This window comes from Strix aluco, chromosome 22 (genome assembly GCF_031877795.1).
Source record: "Strix aluco isolate bStrAlu1 chromosome 22, bStrAlu1.hap1, whole genome shotgun sequence".
NCBI lineage: Eukaryota > Metazoa > Chordata > Aves > Strigiformes > Strigidae > Strix > Strix aluco.
Genome location: NC_133952.1, coordinates 3,140,206 through 3,157,763, shown reverse-complemented (window position 1 = coordinate 3,157,763; position 17,558 = coordinate 3,140,206). Strand labels below are relative to the sequence as shown.

The window sequence follows — 17,558 nt, the reverse complement described above, 5'->3', positions numbered from 1 at the left end:
CCCAATCAGAAAAGAAGCTAAAAACAATCTATATATTTCATCAGTCCACTGACCACACACAGCACTTTCTGGCCACTACCAACAGAAGTTAGACTTGAACTAGTGACCTAGAGGTGAAAAGGTTTATATCCTATTACCAGTCCCCTGAGCCATCTAATCACTTTGCCGAGTCTCTTTAAACAATGTGATTATAAAGTCTTTAATTAAATAAATGCTCAAATAACGATATAGATTATTTCACTAAGAGGCAACAAGATCTCAGCTTCCCTCCATTTTTAGCTGTGGAAGAACTAGCCCTGTGTAAGAGATTCCAACTATAATTGGTTAATTTATCAAGGACTAACTCTACTATAATCATCAGATAGATGCTAGCTGTTAAAGAAGGGGATGGAGAAGGAGAGGCAACAGGATAGGAGGGGACTGCATTCAGGATGCAGTGTATTACTCCTAGGAGCATATACCATAAATAGGAGAAGGCAAAGACACACAGACTGTCAAAAAGGAACTGCCTGAAGACAAAACAGTTCTGCAGCACCACACGGAGTCAGCTGCATTATTCAAACTCTTATCACCAAAGCAAGAGCAACAGAGGAAACACTGAAGGGAAAAATAACACGAGCTTTCCTAATAACTTGATAATTAAGGTTTCTTTCTTTCAGGTGGGGAAGTTAACAGGAGATGTTTAGAAAGCATGTTGGCATTATGGAGATGCAAGAATGTCTCTGAGCCTGGCTCATCGCCTGAGGAACCTCTGTGCAAGTGCCTACACTAACAAAATCAAACCAAGGGATAAAAAGGAGGAACAAGAAAAAAACCCAAAACCTGGGTGTAGGCAAGATCTATACATCCCCTCACCCTTTGCATTCTAAACTGTATCAAACTATGCAAATAAGCACCTTGTCTGAATTATTTGAAAGCAGGAAAACATGTTCCTTCTTCAAGCCTTTCTGCTGACGGCAACACCTGTCTCAAAGATGATCTTGATGCGAAAAGAGATGTGAGCCAACAAGACAAATCCTTTCCATATTTCAGGATATTTGCTCTTTAGCATTTCCCTGCTCCTGGAGGAAGAAGTCTTGGCAACGCAGAACCCATTATGAAGGCAAACCCACTGTACTGATCGAGTTTGCAGATCATCTCGGGAGAGCTGCTGAGCAGAAGCAAAATCCACTGCAGCAAAGTAACGCTGTGAGTATTGCCCCTGGGCTGTGATTTCCTGAAGGATAAAGCACTGGGTACCGGCTTCTTATTGACCTTCAGTGGGATTAGAGTCACAAACAGCCTCAGACTATGCCATTACCATTATAAAGGGAAGAGGGCTGCAGAAATTACCCATACTAATCTTTCAGCTGCATTCAGGAAATACAGCACTTTAAACTTGAATCAGTTCACTACTCAATACAGTGAACTCCAGATATATTAAGAAAAGATACTAGCAGTATCTCCTGTTTCCAAGTAGCTTCTTAATCCTAGATAAAGATCTTTCAGATTTCAAGTAGTAAATCGTAAGCACAACAGTCGTGATAACACAGTGGCCGGTGCAGAACTTCTCATGTTTACCTTCCCAAACCAAGACCCACGCTGCACTGGCTGTACTGTTAGTTGTAGCCTGGCCTGGGCATTTCCACACAAAGTACACTTTCTGTCATTTAGACACATCCTTCAGGGTGAAATTTTGCCACTGAGGAATAATAAATAAACAAACAAACAAATAAATATATACCAAGAGTGCAACAGTTTAAACAGGTTGCCTAATATGATCTTACTCTTATGATAACCAGGACCTGGGAGCTTCTGCACGAGGATCTCACTTCAGGGATTTAAGCAAGAGAGCTTGAAGCAATTCCGTTGTTAAAACAAGACACAGACTGTCCAGATCTATGTCTGGTTACAAGTGCAGCACTCACCCTTCATCAAAGCTTTCACTCGTGACGTACAGATCTCTGTGTTCAAGAGCACTAGAATATAAATAGATCGCTGTAGACCGAATTAACAAAAACACCACAAAAGAGCATTCAAAAAACATTTGTTGTGCTAGAAAAGAAAATCTGCAGTAGAAGATGGTACATGCAGCAAGATGACTGCACCGTCTAGCTGATTTTTCCCAAATGTCAAAAGGATCAGAAAGGCAGTGTAACACCTCACACAATGGAATACTGCACTCAGCTGGAGCTTCACAGTGAGTTAGCAGCCCCACCTTTTTCCAGGAACCTCGTAAAATGCCTTCAATTTGATGAGGGTTTGCCAGTGACTGCAGAAGAGGCAGAATTCTATGGAGGTGTACATTTGTTGACAGAATTCACATGTCACTGCCCTGGCTACACATGTGGGCATAGAGAATTGCTGCTCCCTGCTCTGCCGTGCTAGCTAGGAGCTCCTCATTCCTTCCAACAGCGAGTAACACTCTGTAAGTCATTAACTATCCTATCAGCTTTAAGATAAATTGTGTCCTTTCCTTTGACAACCTACGGTAGGAATAAAACACTCCAAGATTATATCACTTTGAATGGGGATGATAATGCAGTATTGGACTGGTGCATTACAGACTCCTCACTGTGTTTCTGCGAGAAAAGTAGTGTTAACCCCAGCTCCCTGGCCACAAGCCAGCCCTGATAATTACATTTCACCCACCAAGCTTCCCCTGCCATTTTGACTGGCAGTAGCATTTTAATCCATTTCTTACTTGCACTGTGTTGGCAGCGTGCGCTGTTCAAGAGCATGCCTGTGGGCTGTGAAACAGCTGTTGGGTGCCACCCCAAAGGACTGTGAAACATGGATGTCTTCTGTGTGGTGCACATGGAGAAGTTAATAAAGAAGTGTGGAATTAATTGCAACTTCATTCAGTTCATTCCATCGCCCTGAATGCTGTTTGTTTTTTCAACTGAGGTCCTACCATCACGCTCACTACTAAATCTTTCCCAGAAGTGGAGAAAGCGTATCAACCCTGGTATGTTAGAAAAGACTCTTACGTTCTTCTGATACCCCCAGTGATTCCCACACAGCCGCGTCCCGTTCACAACAGTACAAACACCCCCGTGCTGCGCAAGTCCGCTGCTCGACACTGCGGTAACAAAACACGCAGCCTATTCATGCTGACAAAAAGTGCATGTTTCCTTCTGTGCTAAAGGAGGTTACCCAGCATCGCTAGACATCCGCCCAGAAACAGTCTTCTTGGAACTCATTTGAAGAAATAAGCGTTCGCTTCACTGTTTGTGTCGACACTGCTCACTTCAGCAGCCAGGCTTCCAAGCTGAAGCCCTAGGACAGGCACAAAAGCAAACCACCCCAGTCCATTCTGCATGTTGTAAGCGAATTCAAGTGATGGAAGAGCAATTAATAGGATGATAGCTGGGCTCTCAAACACAAGCAAAACTTAAGCTCCCCAGTCGAAGCCAACAGTGACACCAGGCCAGGGAACGTTTTACAGTGGCAGGAGAGCCTCGTTTTCTTCCCGTTATTGCTACTGATTCAGCAAGTCCTTGGATCAATTGCTTCACCTCTCTGTAGCTCAATTTGCCTTTTTCTCCTCTACACCACATTTGCTTATGCTTTTCACTTAATTACGGCAAGCACTGCCTTTGATAGCGCTCATCTTACACTCACACAGGTGCTAGGCCAGCTCAAGGAAGCGGTCTGTTCAACAGTATGGCTGAAGGCACCAGACAACAGGAACCAGTTTGGGAAGTGGAAAGAGCAAACATTGGTAAACTCTGCTCTCATATTCTCCTCTGGCTAAATATTTATTAGTCTATCGGCATGAAAACTACAATATTTAAATTCTCACTGTTACTGAGAGCTCTTGGTATTTCTCTCAGCTCAAGGAGAGGTGAGGGACTGCTAACAGTAACTGAAGAAATACCCCGAAAGAGTCATTTGTATTTTAGACAGCAACTTCAGAACAGCCACATTCATCTACAAGTTGAAAGTAATTATTACCTGTAAAGTCACAGACATCTCAAATCCCAAGTCAAAGCTTCAGAGACATGGCCCATTATCCACAGGAAGGCTGCTCCCACAGGACCAATTGCACAAAAGGACTTACTGATGAGGCTCTTTATTCCACCAGGAATTCTGTCAAAGGCAACAGTGCTAGAAGGCCTGCAAAAGCCTATCAGGAACATGATGTTTATTTTAGTAATGAGAAATTGTCTATGCTGGGTAGATTAGGCTTCCCCCCTTTTTCCTGCTGAAAACTACAGTACATTTGTTTGGAGTCTGCTCCAATCATGGACCATAGATACTCAAAGAATACAGGATCAAGCTTATATAGCCTGGAAATCAGAACCTGTAATAGGCTAAAAGGAACAACTTTAAGAAACCTGTGGCTGCCAGGTAAAGGGTGACCTTTTTCAGTGTTCAGAGACAGAAAGATGCAGACTGGGTTTCAAAATAAAATTGTCAGTTCTATCAGTGATTTTATCATCTGCCACCTTCTATCATTTAGAGAAGGAATTGTATCTTCATGAAATACAACATCTCACATTACTCCCAGATTCTGTTAAGCATCTCAAGTGTTTGTTTATGGTGCAGTATAGCAGGCTGGCTGTGAAACAAATTCAGTTTCACTGAGACATTTTGCAGCAAATTCTCTTTAAACACAGGATTACCTGCCTCTTGAAGAACATGTGGAGTAAGAACAGGAGAAAAAAAAAAAAAAAAAATAATCCTATTTCTATGTCTCACCCTTGCAGATTTTTTCAACAGGTTAGTGACTTTTTCTGAGAGCTTACACATTCCTCACTTCAGCTAAAAACAGGTACCTGTGTACATCAGAGCAATGCAGAGATCTGGGTTGTGTCCCCATGCTTCTGCAAATGATAGCAGGTACTTCTGCCACATGACTAAGGAAGTAAGATTTCCTTACAGGCCTTTCCTCCACCTGGTGCTGATGACAGTCAGAAATACGACAGCATCTTTCAATTCAAACTTGGATTAAATCTGAGAATTGTTGTGCATATCAGACCAGAACCACGCAACATTACTTTAGCAAAGATAAGACCATAAGGTCCCAGAGCTTTGAAACTTCCTCATTCAGCACATTATTTCATTTTTTCTTCAAGTCCTCCATCTTTCATACTAACTTGTTTGCTTCTTCCCCATCTCTTTCTCATAGAGACCCTAGCACTCCAGCACCAGCAGGAAAAAAGGGGGAAGAAACAGGTCCTGAAATCAGTTCATTTTATACATAAGAAATCAACAAGAAGCTGCTTGTGTGGATTTTCATTCACTGCCTCAGCCTGTGCCGAAAGGCAACAATGCACTTTGCTGAAGATCATTTAACAGTCCTGAAGCTCCTGCCTTGCCTTGTATGGTAGAAGACTAAACTGTTCTACCCAACAATTTTAATTGCAATTGCAAATGCAGTTTCTAAAAAGCTTATGTACAAACAGGACAAGTATTATCTGTTGGCACCCAGATAATAGAGAAGAAAGAAAAAAAAAAAAAAAGAGAAAGGCTCACACAAGGCTATGACATCACTGCCAGCCAATAGGAAATAGTGCACATTCCCTGCAGCCAGTCAGGGAATTGTTCCCAGATGTTGCAAACCCTTCCTAAAAAACACAGATAACAGCCAACCGACTTTGTGCAAACTGCTGGCAGAGGCCACTCGCTGGCTCCAATCTGGCAGCAACCACAAGCCAATTCTTTCCATATTCCCGGCTGCCACTGGGAGGCTGTCCCTGGACCGTGCAAAGAGAATAGAAGAACATTTTAAGCTTTTGCAAAAAGCCTCGAGGTAACATATTCTCTTCCCTACAAGCTATTTTTCCAAATTGCCCAGTAAGGAGCTGGACCTGAAAAAACAAAAATGCATTAATAACTTCACTCAGGTAAGCAGTCCCAAAGAACTCAAAACAAATCATCCGGAGAAAAATTGTACCCTGTGTTTTGTGTGTGTGTGTGTTAGCAGAACAGGTACACATATCTTCTGTTTCTTGCAGAAGATGTGTTTGTGTAAATGCATTTACAGTAATAACTACTAGATTAAGAACTCTGCCATACAATTAATGCTAGTCTCTATGTTGTTGAAAAACCTAAACGTCGACCACTGAAAAGGAATCTAGTAAGTAGTAGCCCTCTATCCCAAATTATTTAGTCCTTAAAGAAAAGACACAAAAAACCCCCCAAACCCACCCTGAAATCAAAAGGACAAGATCTAAGATGCGGAAGAGAAAAACAAGCAGGACACAGAAGGGATGGGGAGGAGGTTTAAATAGATAATTAGGAGCAGTGATTCTAATTCAGTATTAATCTAGCTGTACATTGAGTTTCCAGGGCAGCAAAAGTAAGTAAAAACTAAAGACTTGCAGGTCCTCCCTTGAACGTTTTCCCTGACAGAAATCAGTCCTGCACATGACACCAAGATCAAAGTTCCTACCTATGACAAATAGAAGGATTCAAATGTTATTAAAAAAGATGAAAATCTCAAATTTCTAAATGTCAGTCATCTTGTAAACTTCAAAGTAGCCACTGTATCAGTCACGAGGGGAGTTGTGGGGGAAGAGACAGCTAAGCTATATCGTGGGCACTTCATGTTCAACTTTAAATATGTCGTCTCAGTATGAAATACACACATAGACACTGCAGCAATTGATAGCCAGGACGACAATTATCACAGATGGTTTTGTGAAAGAATCCCAAGCTGTCTGCTACCAGCTGATGCACATCTTATAGCACGGGAGACAAAGAAAGCTCAGGCCCATCACGTTAAAAACTAGGTAAGGAAATAGCCCTGCCCAAAGTACAGTTTTTCCAAAAGGTAAAAACCAACTTTGCTAGCCCTGAAAGATATGTATGCAATTATCTGTTAAATTCCAGTGAACAGGATATTAAAGGGTTCGAAACTGTGAACAATTAACTTACAGTAAGATTTACATAAAACTCCTCCAGTAATTAGCAGCAAATAGAGGCAGATAAGCACAGCAATTTTATGGCTGTTAGTGTGGAAAAAGTAATTTGCAATTCGTAATGCGGGTCAGACACAGATGTTTCAGCTGATTGTTCAGCAGAGTGAACAGAAGCCCTTGTCAACATCATCTGCAAAAGATGCACTATATGATCTCTGAGAAGAGAGCTATAAACTGAATCCAGACTAGTGGCATATGCATATACATTTGGAAACAAGCTGATGGGTGGGAAGGGAGGAAAGGGTCCAAGTCTTTTGAAGCAATGCATCTACCCATACTACCTGCACCAGCCTGTGCTCACTGTCTCCGCCCCAGCTGGAATAAATGGGTTTATAATGCATTATGTCATTTGCTGCTGAGCAGCGGAGCCCGTGAAGAGCCTACGCTGGTAGAGCACTCACAAAAGGCTCTACAGTACTAATTCTCTGAAACAATTAATTTAAGCCACGCATCAAAATTTTGCTTTTAGATCTTTGCAACAGCACCATTCTCACTGTTAAAGACTTGGCTACTGACTCAGACCTGATCAGACACAACTGATTCTTGTGTGTTAAGTTCCTGGGTTGGCATTAAGAAGAAAAGTTATTTCACTTTTTATCATTGAACTAATGTTATTTCACCTAAGGAAGAAAGGCAACTTGAGCTCATCCTTCTCCTAAAGAAAAGACATAAGAAATGAAGGAAGGATTGTGTTCTGACTTGGGAAAATCAAATTTGTCTTTATATTGTCTTTTAAAGGTGGATGAGAAACTGCCTTAGTCTTACTGTTAAAGAGGATGATGCAAGTGTCAGAAAAGCTACAGAAAAAGCCGTGAATCCATTCACAGAATAGCTGACATTGCAATGGACCTCTGGAGATTGTCTAGTGCACCTGCCCTGCTCAAAGTAAGGTCAGCTAGAGCAAGTTGCTAAGGACCTTATTCAGTCAGATTTTAGGTATCTCCAAGACTGCACATCTCTGGGCAAGCTGTGGTTTACCAGCCTCAGAGTAAAAAAAAAAGGGTTATTTATGTTTGAATGGAAATTCCTTTATTTCAGTTTGTACCTATTGTCTCTTGTCCTGTCACTAGTGCTGTGAGAAGAGACGGGCTCCGTCTTCTTTACTCCCCCCACGAGGTATTGATACACATTGACAAGATCTCCCCAAGTCTTCTCTTCTTGAGGTTAAACAGTCCCAGCTCTGCCAGCTTCTCCTTGCCCCTAAACCATCACCAAGGCCCTTTGCCAGACTTGCTCCAGGGTGTCCAGGTCTCCCTTGTTCTGGGAAGCCCAGAACTAGACGCTGCACTTCAGCCGTGTCCTCGCTGGTGCTGACTCGAGGGGAAGGATCACCTCTGTCAAACTGTGGCAATGCCCTTCCTGACAGCCCAGGATGCTGCCCACCTTCTTTCCTGCAAAGGCCCATGGCTGGCTCACAGTCAACAGGAAGATATTAAGATTAAGTAATTAGACTATGAAATATCTGCTGCAGAAGACTTTCTACATGAAGGGGAAGAAAAAACCCACATAAAAAACTTCCGTGTCTCAGTTCCCACCTATAATGTGGAAAAAGAAAATACAAAAAAAATACAAGATTGAGGTGTCTGGATCAGCAGCCGTGTCTCCCACCACACACGTGTATGTACAGTGCACGGCACAAGGAGAAAGATGGGAGCAGAGACACTGGTCTTGGTTGCAGCCTACAAGCAAAACCGTACTGTAAAAAACAGGAATGGGTGGGAAGATTTGAAACTAGGTACAAATCCTTGCAGCAAGGATTCTGTATCCTTCTACATTTGGAAAGCGGCCAGCAACCTATACTGGAACAGGAATCACAATAAATTGAATTCATTCTGAAAATGCATTTCAGAAATTGTAACACTTCTCTGAAATTAAAATGTAACAGTCACAGAATTAAAATATAACATTTAACTCTAATGTGTGTACATGTATGCATTCTTGTTCTGATCTTACTGTTGTTTATATTCTCCTGTTTTTCAGCTGGCAAACAGAAAAGGCATATATTTTCATATTTCATATTATTTAAAAAGCTGGGAAAAGAATTCAGGTCTCAACCTGAGATCAAATGCCCTTGGGTTTTTGGTTGGGAGAGGGAAGAAGGAAGAGGTTAAAGAATTGAGATGTAAAGGGGAATGAAATAATCCACATCCTTATTCATGTGGAATATTTTGGGGTTGGGGGTTTGTTTTTGCTTAAACTCCAAGAACGCTGGCCCTTGGTGAAACAACCTGAGTCATATTTTGCTGCACAGAAGAGCCTGAATAGTGAACACACATTCAGAATGAATCATCAATGTATTGAATCACCAGTGCAAAAGATACATTCTTTAACTAGACTACACAGATAAAAACAAACACTACCATGCTCCTGAATGCGTTGGGAAGAAGAGAGCCCATTGAGGGATGCAGAAGGCAATTGGAATATCTGCCTGTTGTCTGAGTTAATATTTATCAGTTCAGCAGCATGGGAGAAAGGGGAAGAAACAGGGAGGGAGTGACACTGAGGAGCAAATCCAGTGTAAATGTTACATACTGAGGAGAAGGAAATAGGTTCTCGGGATTAATTTGCTCTCCTGATAAGAGCTACTATTCATTTCTACCCCTTTGCTTTCAAAACAGCGCTGCTCTCATGTTATGGCAACAAAAATGAAATTTTCATAGCCTTTTTTTATCTGAAGCTTTCGGGATGCTCTCTTCAGCTTGTTAATTACACACGAAATCCCTTTTTATACAGTCTATTCCCATACTGTCAGAACACCATGCTATAGCTCACAGTAATCCTTGAACTGAAGACAAAAAGAGCACCACCAACATTCACAGCTCAAGCGTATCCTGAAAGTAGCACATTCAGCAGCACTCAGCCCTTCAGCCATCTCCAGCCCTTCAAAGAAAAAAGGACCTCGTACCACACCAGTGGCATTGGCACGTATGTTCAGCCATGACTTGGAGAAGGTAACACCATCCTACATCCAGTTCCTGCACAAGAATGGATGTAGGCCAATAGCCTCATTAAGAAAAAATCTTGTGCTGGCCCCCACAGCACTCTAGGTGGACCATCAGCTCTCAAAGACCATGGCTGTTTGTTTCTTTGTTTAAACATTAATTTTATTCTCTAATGCCAGCGATTTTATTCTAGAGAATGAAGACTTCTTCTGACAACCAATTTACTCCTCCACGGAGCACAGCACACGGGGATCTTTGCGAAGGCAAGTAGGCAGATCCCTGTTGTGTTCATTTCTTTCCCTTGAGCGCTGCCCAGCAGTGCAGGTTTATATCAGCACAACTTTGCTTTGAAACATTCATTGATTTTCAAACCAAGGCATTTAGCTGCCTAACACCCGCTGCAGGGTGGAAATACATGGCTAAGTTCTACAAACAGCTTTGCAAGTCACACTGGTTATTGCTCAGCTATTGCTGCCGAGTCAAAAGGTTGGAGCACAAAGGCCAAAAACAAGGTATGGAGGTCCTACCATAAAAAAAGTAGCTTTTCCTTCAGAATGCATTTCCCAGTGACAAAACAGCTAACTTTTACAAGAGTACAGACTGAAGGGAGAACTGAAGGAAGAATCCCAATTCTTAAGGCCTCACTTTAATACAAAATCGAATAAGCACTTAATATTCTGTACACATTTGGGTGTGTAGGAGGACTAAGGTTAAGCTCATGCATTAGAAGCTATGTGCTTTGCTTCCTAATACTAAGAACCTGTTGGGACTAAACAGCTGCCAGAGTCTGAGTGTCTTAAAATTAAAAGCAATCAATAGAGCAGAAAGAAGTGGCAATATTGTATGATACAGCTGAGCATAATGCATCTGCCAGCCCTTGCCCTCACATGAGCAACATTTTCAGCTGCTTAGAACCCAACAGGGGCTGTATTTCATAAAGCACAAGGCACCATTACTTAAGAATGATCTCCCAATCAAACTGATGTTAAAAAGATACATTACACTTTCCTTCCACAATAATAGAATGCACACATGCAGATACTGGATTTCATTTCGAGACCATCTAAGGAACCCAAAGGTGCACAAGTCCATGGGACCTGATGCGATGCATCTGCAGGACCTGAGGGAACTGGTGGATGAAGGGACTAAGCCACTATCCATCATATTTGACAAGTTGTGGCAGTCTAGTGAAGTTCCCACTGACTGGAAAAGGGGAAACATACCCCCATTTCTAAAAAGAGAAAAAAGGAAGACCCGGGGAACTACAGTCTCACCTCTGTGCCCAGCAAGATCATGGAACAGATACTGGATCCATGGCAGGGGGTTGGAACTAGATGATCTTTAAGGTCCCTTCCAGCACAAACCACTGGAAGTACACACACTCTACAAGAAGCCAGACTTAGAAACTTTAAGCTACCCAGCACAATTATATGCAAGGCCCAGACAGATTTCCTTATTCTGTATAACTTCAGTGACTGGGATTGAAATATTTTAGGGATAATGGTTGTAGATGTGTGAGCAAAACTCCCAAGATCAGCATAGAACTGGAGAAATAGATGGAGACGTGGCAGTTCATTCCAGCTGAGAATCCCAAGTAGTCTCAGTTGTCCTGTGCAGTTGGAAAAAACTCTTGTAAACCTAAGTACTACTAGTTTCTTGCTTACCTTCATCCTACCAGAAATAGGAAGATTGCACACATGTATCCAAACATACATCCACTGCTGAAAGACTGGGCAATGTTTCTAGTTACTTCAGCAGAGTTCTCACACCACGGCACTATGATTTCTAATCTTACTTGCATTACTTGTTGAAACCAAGCCCTTAACAAAACATTTCTGACTCGAGTCAAACTTGAGCTTTGGGGAAACTATTTGTCTTCTATTGTGTTTGTGATATCCAAGACGGTAAGCTTGAAAGAGGATATTAAAATCATAGACTATGTCCCAAATGCTTTTTTGGTGTTAAGATCTAAAATGCTAGTGTCTTCTTTTCTGCCTAAAGGTGCACAAGCACTTTAATCAACCTTGACAATGGTAAACCTCTTATGCCCAGGTGGAGAAATATGTTCATGAAATGGGCAAACATCAAATTTATCTGTGCGTTTAGCTGTGCCCCAAACATAATCTGGAGGTGGGAATTACTGTATTTCACACAGTAACCTTGGGGAGCAACAGAATTTATTACATCTCCATTAAGTAGATCATAACATGGCTGAAGAACTAGGGGTGTGGAGAAGCAACCAACTAGTAAAGCAACAGCACAGATTGTATGCTGCTGTTCAGCACCCAGCTCAGCACGGAGTGCAGGTCACCCGTTCATTAAATGGCAAGCAACCCGAAGGGCTGTGTAACACTTCAGATATAGTAATTAATAACTACAGTTAGGTGACAAAGAAATATCATGGCATACTGGAGAAATTCACACATTTAAAACAGACAAGAGAAAGAATAAGGGAGATGTGATCTGCTGAGCAGCACAGTAACTGGGATGAACAGCTGGATCAGTGACTTCCTCTATAACCGGACAAATTACTTACAGCCCAAATTCCTCTGCCCTGCTTATTTTTCCAAGGCTATAAATTTCTGTGTCTTTTTACTGAATGCATGTATACTGGTTAGCTTAGAGATTTAAACCTCATTTAAACCTTCTAGGCACTACCACAATGCTGATACATTGAAATTAAAATAACATCACCAAAGTCCCCTAGAATATCACGTTTTGCTGGTTTTGAATGAGTTGTTTTGGCTATTCAGTGACAGTATTAAAACTCAATGATTTGGCAGAACTCTGACTATTAACTGTGCAACACAGACCAAAGCGTGCTTCCACTCTCCTACTGCCAGCAAGCTGGCTGCTATACTGTTGTGGGGCAAATTTTTACATTTTTTTTTTAAACAAGGATTGGAGCTTGGCTCTTATTGGTTTCAACAAAAGGTAAGCAAGCAAATGCTTTTAGAAGTCTAACCTTATTTTGGGAGGTTTTACAGCAGTATTTCAGAGCCCTCCATCAGATTCAGTAATCATTAGGAGGGGAGGAAGAGAACAGTGGGAAAGAAGATACAACACAACATGTTACTACATTAAAGATTTCATGTTTAAACCACCTTTTCAGCCCTGCACACCTTTGTGGATGTCACTCACATTTTTAAAATAGATTACTTAATAGCAGGATGTTACAGATATAATGAAAAACTAAGCCTTTGCTTCCATGTAATTTGAGTTCATGACAAAAGCCAGGATCCATGTACTAACTACCCTGCTACTGTGCCCACAGTATCGAACACCACATGCATACAGACACACGAGCCAACATACCCAGGACACCACTCTTCCATTGAAGCAAGGGAGCTTTGCATTGTCGTCTGAGATCTCCTCCTTTACCACCCTGGAAGAAAAAAAAAAAACAACAAACAATAGGAAGAAAATCAAGAGTTTGAAATTACATCAGATTAGAAGGGACAGTGGTTTTCTTAAATGGTCCAGGAAAAATACAGATTTTTACTAAAATGTTGGTATCAGCAAGTCTTCTATGTTTAAAGAATATGTGACTATTAGAACAAAGGAAGCAAGTAAAAATAAAGGATAGAATAGTACCTCTCCAGACAACCAAGCCAAATTGGTAGGCACAATCTCACCTACAATTTTTTACATCTCATCACAATTTTTAAAGATTTGATGGTGATTAAAATCCCACTGCGTCAGAGATCACAGATCACAAGCTGAGGCCACTCTGTCAGCAAACAACGGACTATTACCTCAATTTCCTAGACCGGATTTGGAGCCGAAACACAGCACCTTCCCCCCAGGCACTGAAGGAGTTGTGGTCGAGCTTCACATTGAACCCTCATCTCCTGTACATCACACAAGCGTCTCAACCTTCTTCGTTAACTCAAGCTCTCTTCCTACTCTTGCTAACCACACACGGGACTTGCTCCCTATTTCACACTGGTTAGCAAGGCCGAGGCCTGGCCCCGGTCAGGGGAAGAGCTGACATGGTCACACACAGAGGTGCAGCCGTGGCTTTGCACTCCCTCCCCTAACCATCCCTTTCTAAACACATGCCATGCCAATACAGCGTTCAGCTGGGAGCCATTCTGAAGGCTTCCTGATAAAAAGCTTAATCCAGAACTCCAACCCTTATAATTAAGGAGAATAAAATCAGCAATTTGTTTTACTAGCATAAGGGTTTTCATAAGGTTTTGACTTCTGAAGACACTTACTGTGACTCAGTATCTCAGAATCATCATTTGTTTCAACAGTTTAAGATTGCTCGTAGCCAAATATAAACAACACAACTACTGAGAAAACAGAAATGATCCCATTTCATTAGACTTAATTCCAAGCTTCCAATTCAGCAGCAACTGAAGTTACTTCAGATGGTTTTGTTCTTCTAACTAGCACAGTAACCAACGTGGCCCCCATTTAACCACCTCATATACATTAAATTAGCCAGTCAGAACCACATACATATATATTTACAGCTACAAAAAGATATTCTGAGTTCTTCAAACAATTCAGTGCTCACTAGCAATCATGTTTTAAGTCAGCAAGATCTTTATCAGGTCTGCTGAAGGCAAAGCAAGCCTCCAGTTCTCCTGTAACGCCTGGACTAAGCAGTCTGCACAGCTGAACAAACTCTAGGCGGCCTCTCTAAATCCCATCCAGGATCTGCAAACAATGGCGCTGTTGGACTACACCAGAGCCACTTCCTTTGGATTCATCCAGATGAAAAGAGCAGGTTCAAACCCAACTAGTGGTTCAGTACTACTGGGAGCAATTAGCTACTGCCTTGAAGCACTCTTTGCAACAAGCCCCCAGTGAGCCAGCTTCTAACTCTACAAACCAATTACAAATGTCATCTTTCAGCAGGGCACTTTAAACCATACTTTTTAGGACTGCTGCTTTAAGCTGGAAAGTTCCAATTTAAAGCAGCAAAGATTAAGAAAACCCTGTGTTTCCATTAGCTTCCTTAAACCTCCCTCATTTATACAAGGCCGTGATCTCTCAGAAAGTGTTTTTTGTCTTTCGAGAAGAAGTAAACATTGCTGGTGGCTTCTGAAGAGGCTGTCAATGAGAAATTTTAAAAGAATCACCATTTCAGAAATCAGCCTGAGTGGTGCTTCATTTTCAACATGTGCTTTATTACTTAGTTTAAAATCAGAACCACTGAACTCTGCTAATTGTGAAACCCTGACTATAGGATTTGGTAAAACAGCTGGGCTGCTTCGCTGTTACAGTTCAGCAGTTCCAGTGCAAGATGACGCAGTTCTGGATCAGTGCTGTGATGGATTCTCTCTTGTTGATGATGATCCACAGGACAGGACAGAAATGGTCCCTGTTATCTATCACAACACGTTGGTCTGGTTCTCTCTAGTGAGGAGGGCAGTTAGCTCCCCGGTTGGTTTCTCCAATTAAGGGTAAGAATGACATCACTCTTCAATCAGGAGCGCACAGAATCACCATTATGCAGACTCTCCTCTCATCCCCTCGCTCCCCCAATAGGACATGAATGACTTCTGCCTAGAAAGCAGACCTTAAGGACAAGCTTCCTTTCAAGCCTTTTTTTTTCTTTTTGAATCTGCAAATTGCAGCAAACTCTAAACCCAGCATCTGGCAGAAGCAAGGCAGCCCCAGGCCCAGCAGCACAGAGAATCCCACACTATATATACCACACACCTTGTACAGCAACTACTGGAACCTGAGGCCCTGTGCAAACATCTCTTCAAATGCTACTGCTGCCTTTCTTGTAGCAAGATTCTTGTGGATTCTTCTAGTCCCACAAGCAAGGAGTCAAACAGGGCTGAAATGCAAGCACTCAAGTACAGGACTTGTCAAATTCCCGTTTCAGGCAGCCTCATGTACAGAAATACTCCCACACAACACAGCCAGCTTGCAGGACATTTCAATCCATCTTAGTCTCTTATTTCAAGAGAGGAGTCCAGGACAGAGTTTACCTTAATTCACTTAATCCTCAGTACTCCATTTATCAGAGTTACAGGAATAGCATCAACATTGATATGCCCATGGCTTCCTTTAAATGCAGAGCTCCCCTCTTCTGTTTCTGTCTAGATCCAAATGAACTAAAGCTGTGTGACGGCCAAGACCAGCAGAGTGCTTCTGCTAAGTCCTAGGAGTCACTTGTCCAAGAAAGGGCTGGTTTCAAGATTCTGAAGAGTTAAGGGTATTCACAAAGGTGGCTGCCCAGGTCAGGGAGAATTGCCTGGGTTTTTTGTTGGGTTTTGGGTCTGGTTTTTTAATATACAGCTTGAAGGAACTGAGCTAACTAGTAGAAAGACACTCAACTGCAAAAACACCAGGTTTGCTCTTAAATGTAAGGATTTACTACTGCATACTGATGTGAATACTCAAGACACTATGTTTGTTACCTAACGGCTCCAGCCAAAATTGGGAACCTTTTGAACAAGGCACTGTATGAACACACAGGAAAGCTCTTCAGAGCGGGGACTGTCTAAACACGGGCAGAGGAGAGATACGGTGGTATGTTCATACCAAGTCAAACAGTTAGATCTGTAGCAGAAGTAGATTTCGGGCCTCAAATCCCTACACAGGAGAACAGGAACAATTTGGTTTTGATGGTCTCTAAGCTTTAAAAAAAACCCAACCTGAAGTCTAAGTCAAACTCAATAAAAATTTGTGGTTCCACAACCACATTTTCCTTTATTTATGTTTTTGTCTTTCTTGTTGCTGTGTAAAAAAAAAACCACAATAGCCACAAAGCAACTGACTATGCATGAAACAGTGTCATATTATGAGGGGAAAAAACTGGTTAGGAAGGAGAAGAGAGGAGAGCAAACGGACAAAGAGTTTCTTTCTATCTTACTTTTGGAAAATGAGGAATAAATAACACCACCGCTAATACCTGCATTTGCACATTTTAACCCATTTTTTAAAGAAGGGATGAACATTTTCGTCTTTCTCCACATTTATTTGCACTGTTAATGGCTAGCAGTACAATATCAGGCAGTCTTCACCCCTTTCCTATTATTGGAGAAACATTTTAAAATATTCATTTAACTCCTAATGCGTCTGTCCTCCCCTCACCTTTTGGCAACAGGAAACAGATCATATGATTTCATTATTGGTTTTAGTCATTTATACCCAGACTCTGAAGAGACAATTAAGAATAAACTCCACTGAAATCAACAGATACTCAGTGCTTTAAAAAGCTTTGACAATTCAATGAAGCTCTCAGACCTGTAATTCTGGAGCTGCAAACTCTGTGTGCAGTCAGAGGATTTGCATGGATCTCCAGGCCCAGTGGACTGACTTGAATCCAGACATTATCTTTTGTGTTTCAGAGAGTCCTGGAGAGAACATTCACTTAGCAAAGATCCAATTACAGAATCAGCAAATAAAGGTGCTGCAATAATTTTATCTTGACAGCTGCATGTTTTAAATGACATTATCTTCGCTCCCATAAGGAAATGCCACTTACTGCATCCCAGAAATCATATGCAGAACTCCTGCACCAAGCTCTAAGATTTAGGTAAAAGTCAAGCACTAAAAACATACTGATTGTGGGGTTCTCTCCAGAGAAAAGGCTTGGGGGTCTTTCTAAAACTGACACATACAATGACAGTCAAGACATCCCTGCAATACCGCACAGACTGGTTCAGTTGTCCTCGTGATGGAAAATGAGCACACTGGAGTCACCACTTACAAAACAACGCACTTGATCACAGCATTA

The 17,558-nt window shown here is 41.7% G+C and overlaps 1 protein-coding gene across 7 annotated transcripts in view; it reads right to left on the bottom strand.

The window, feature by feature from the left end:
- The window catches only part of DVL1 (dishevelled segment polarity protein 1), a 105,202-nt gene that overhangs the window by 53,304 nt on the left and 34,340 nt on the right, over nucleotides 1-17,558 (bottom strand). For all 7 annotated transcript variants that reach the window (XR_012626089.1, XR_012626090.1, XM_074848093.1 and 4 more), the window contains exon 2: nucleotides 13,166-13,235. Coding sequence is in view for 5 of the 7 variants with exons in the window: in XM_074848093.1 (XP_074704194.1) it covers nucleotides 13,166-13,235 (70 nt within the window). In the remaining 2 variants the exon portion in view is untranslated. The remainder of the gene's footprint in view (nucleotides 1-13,165; nucleotides 13,236-17,558) is intronic.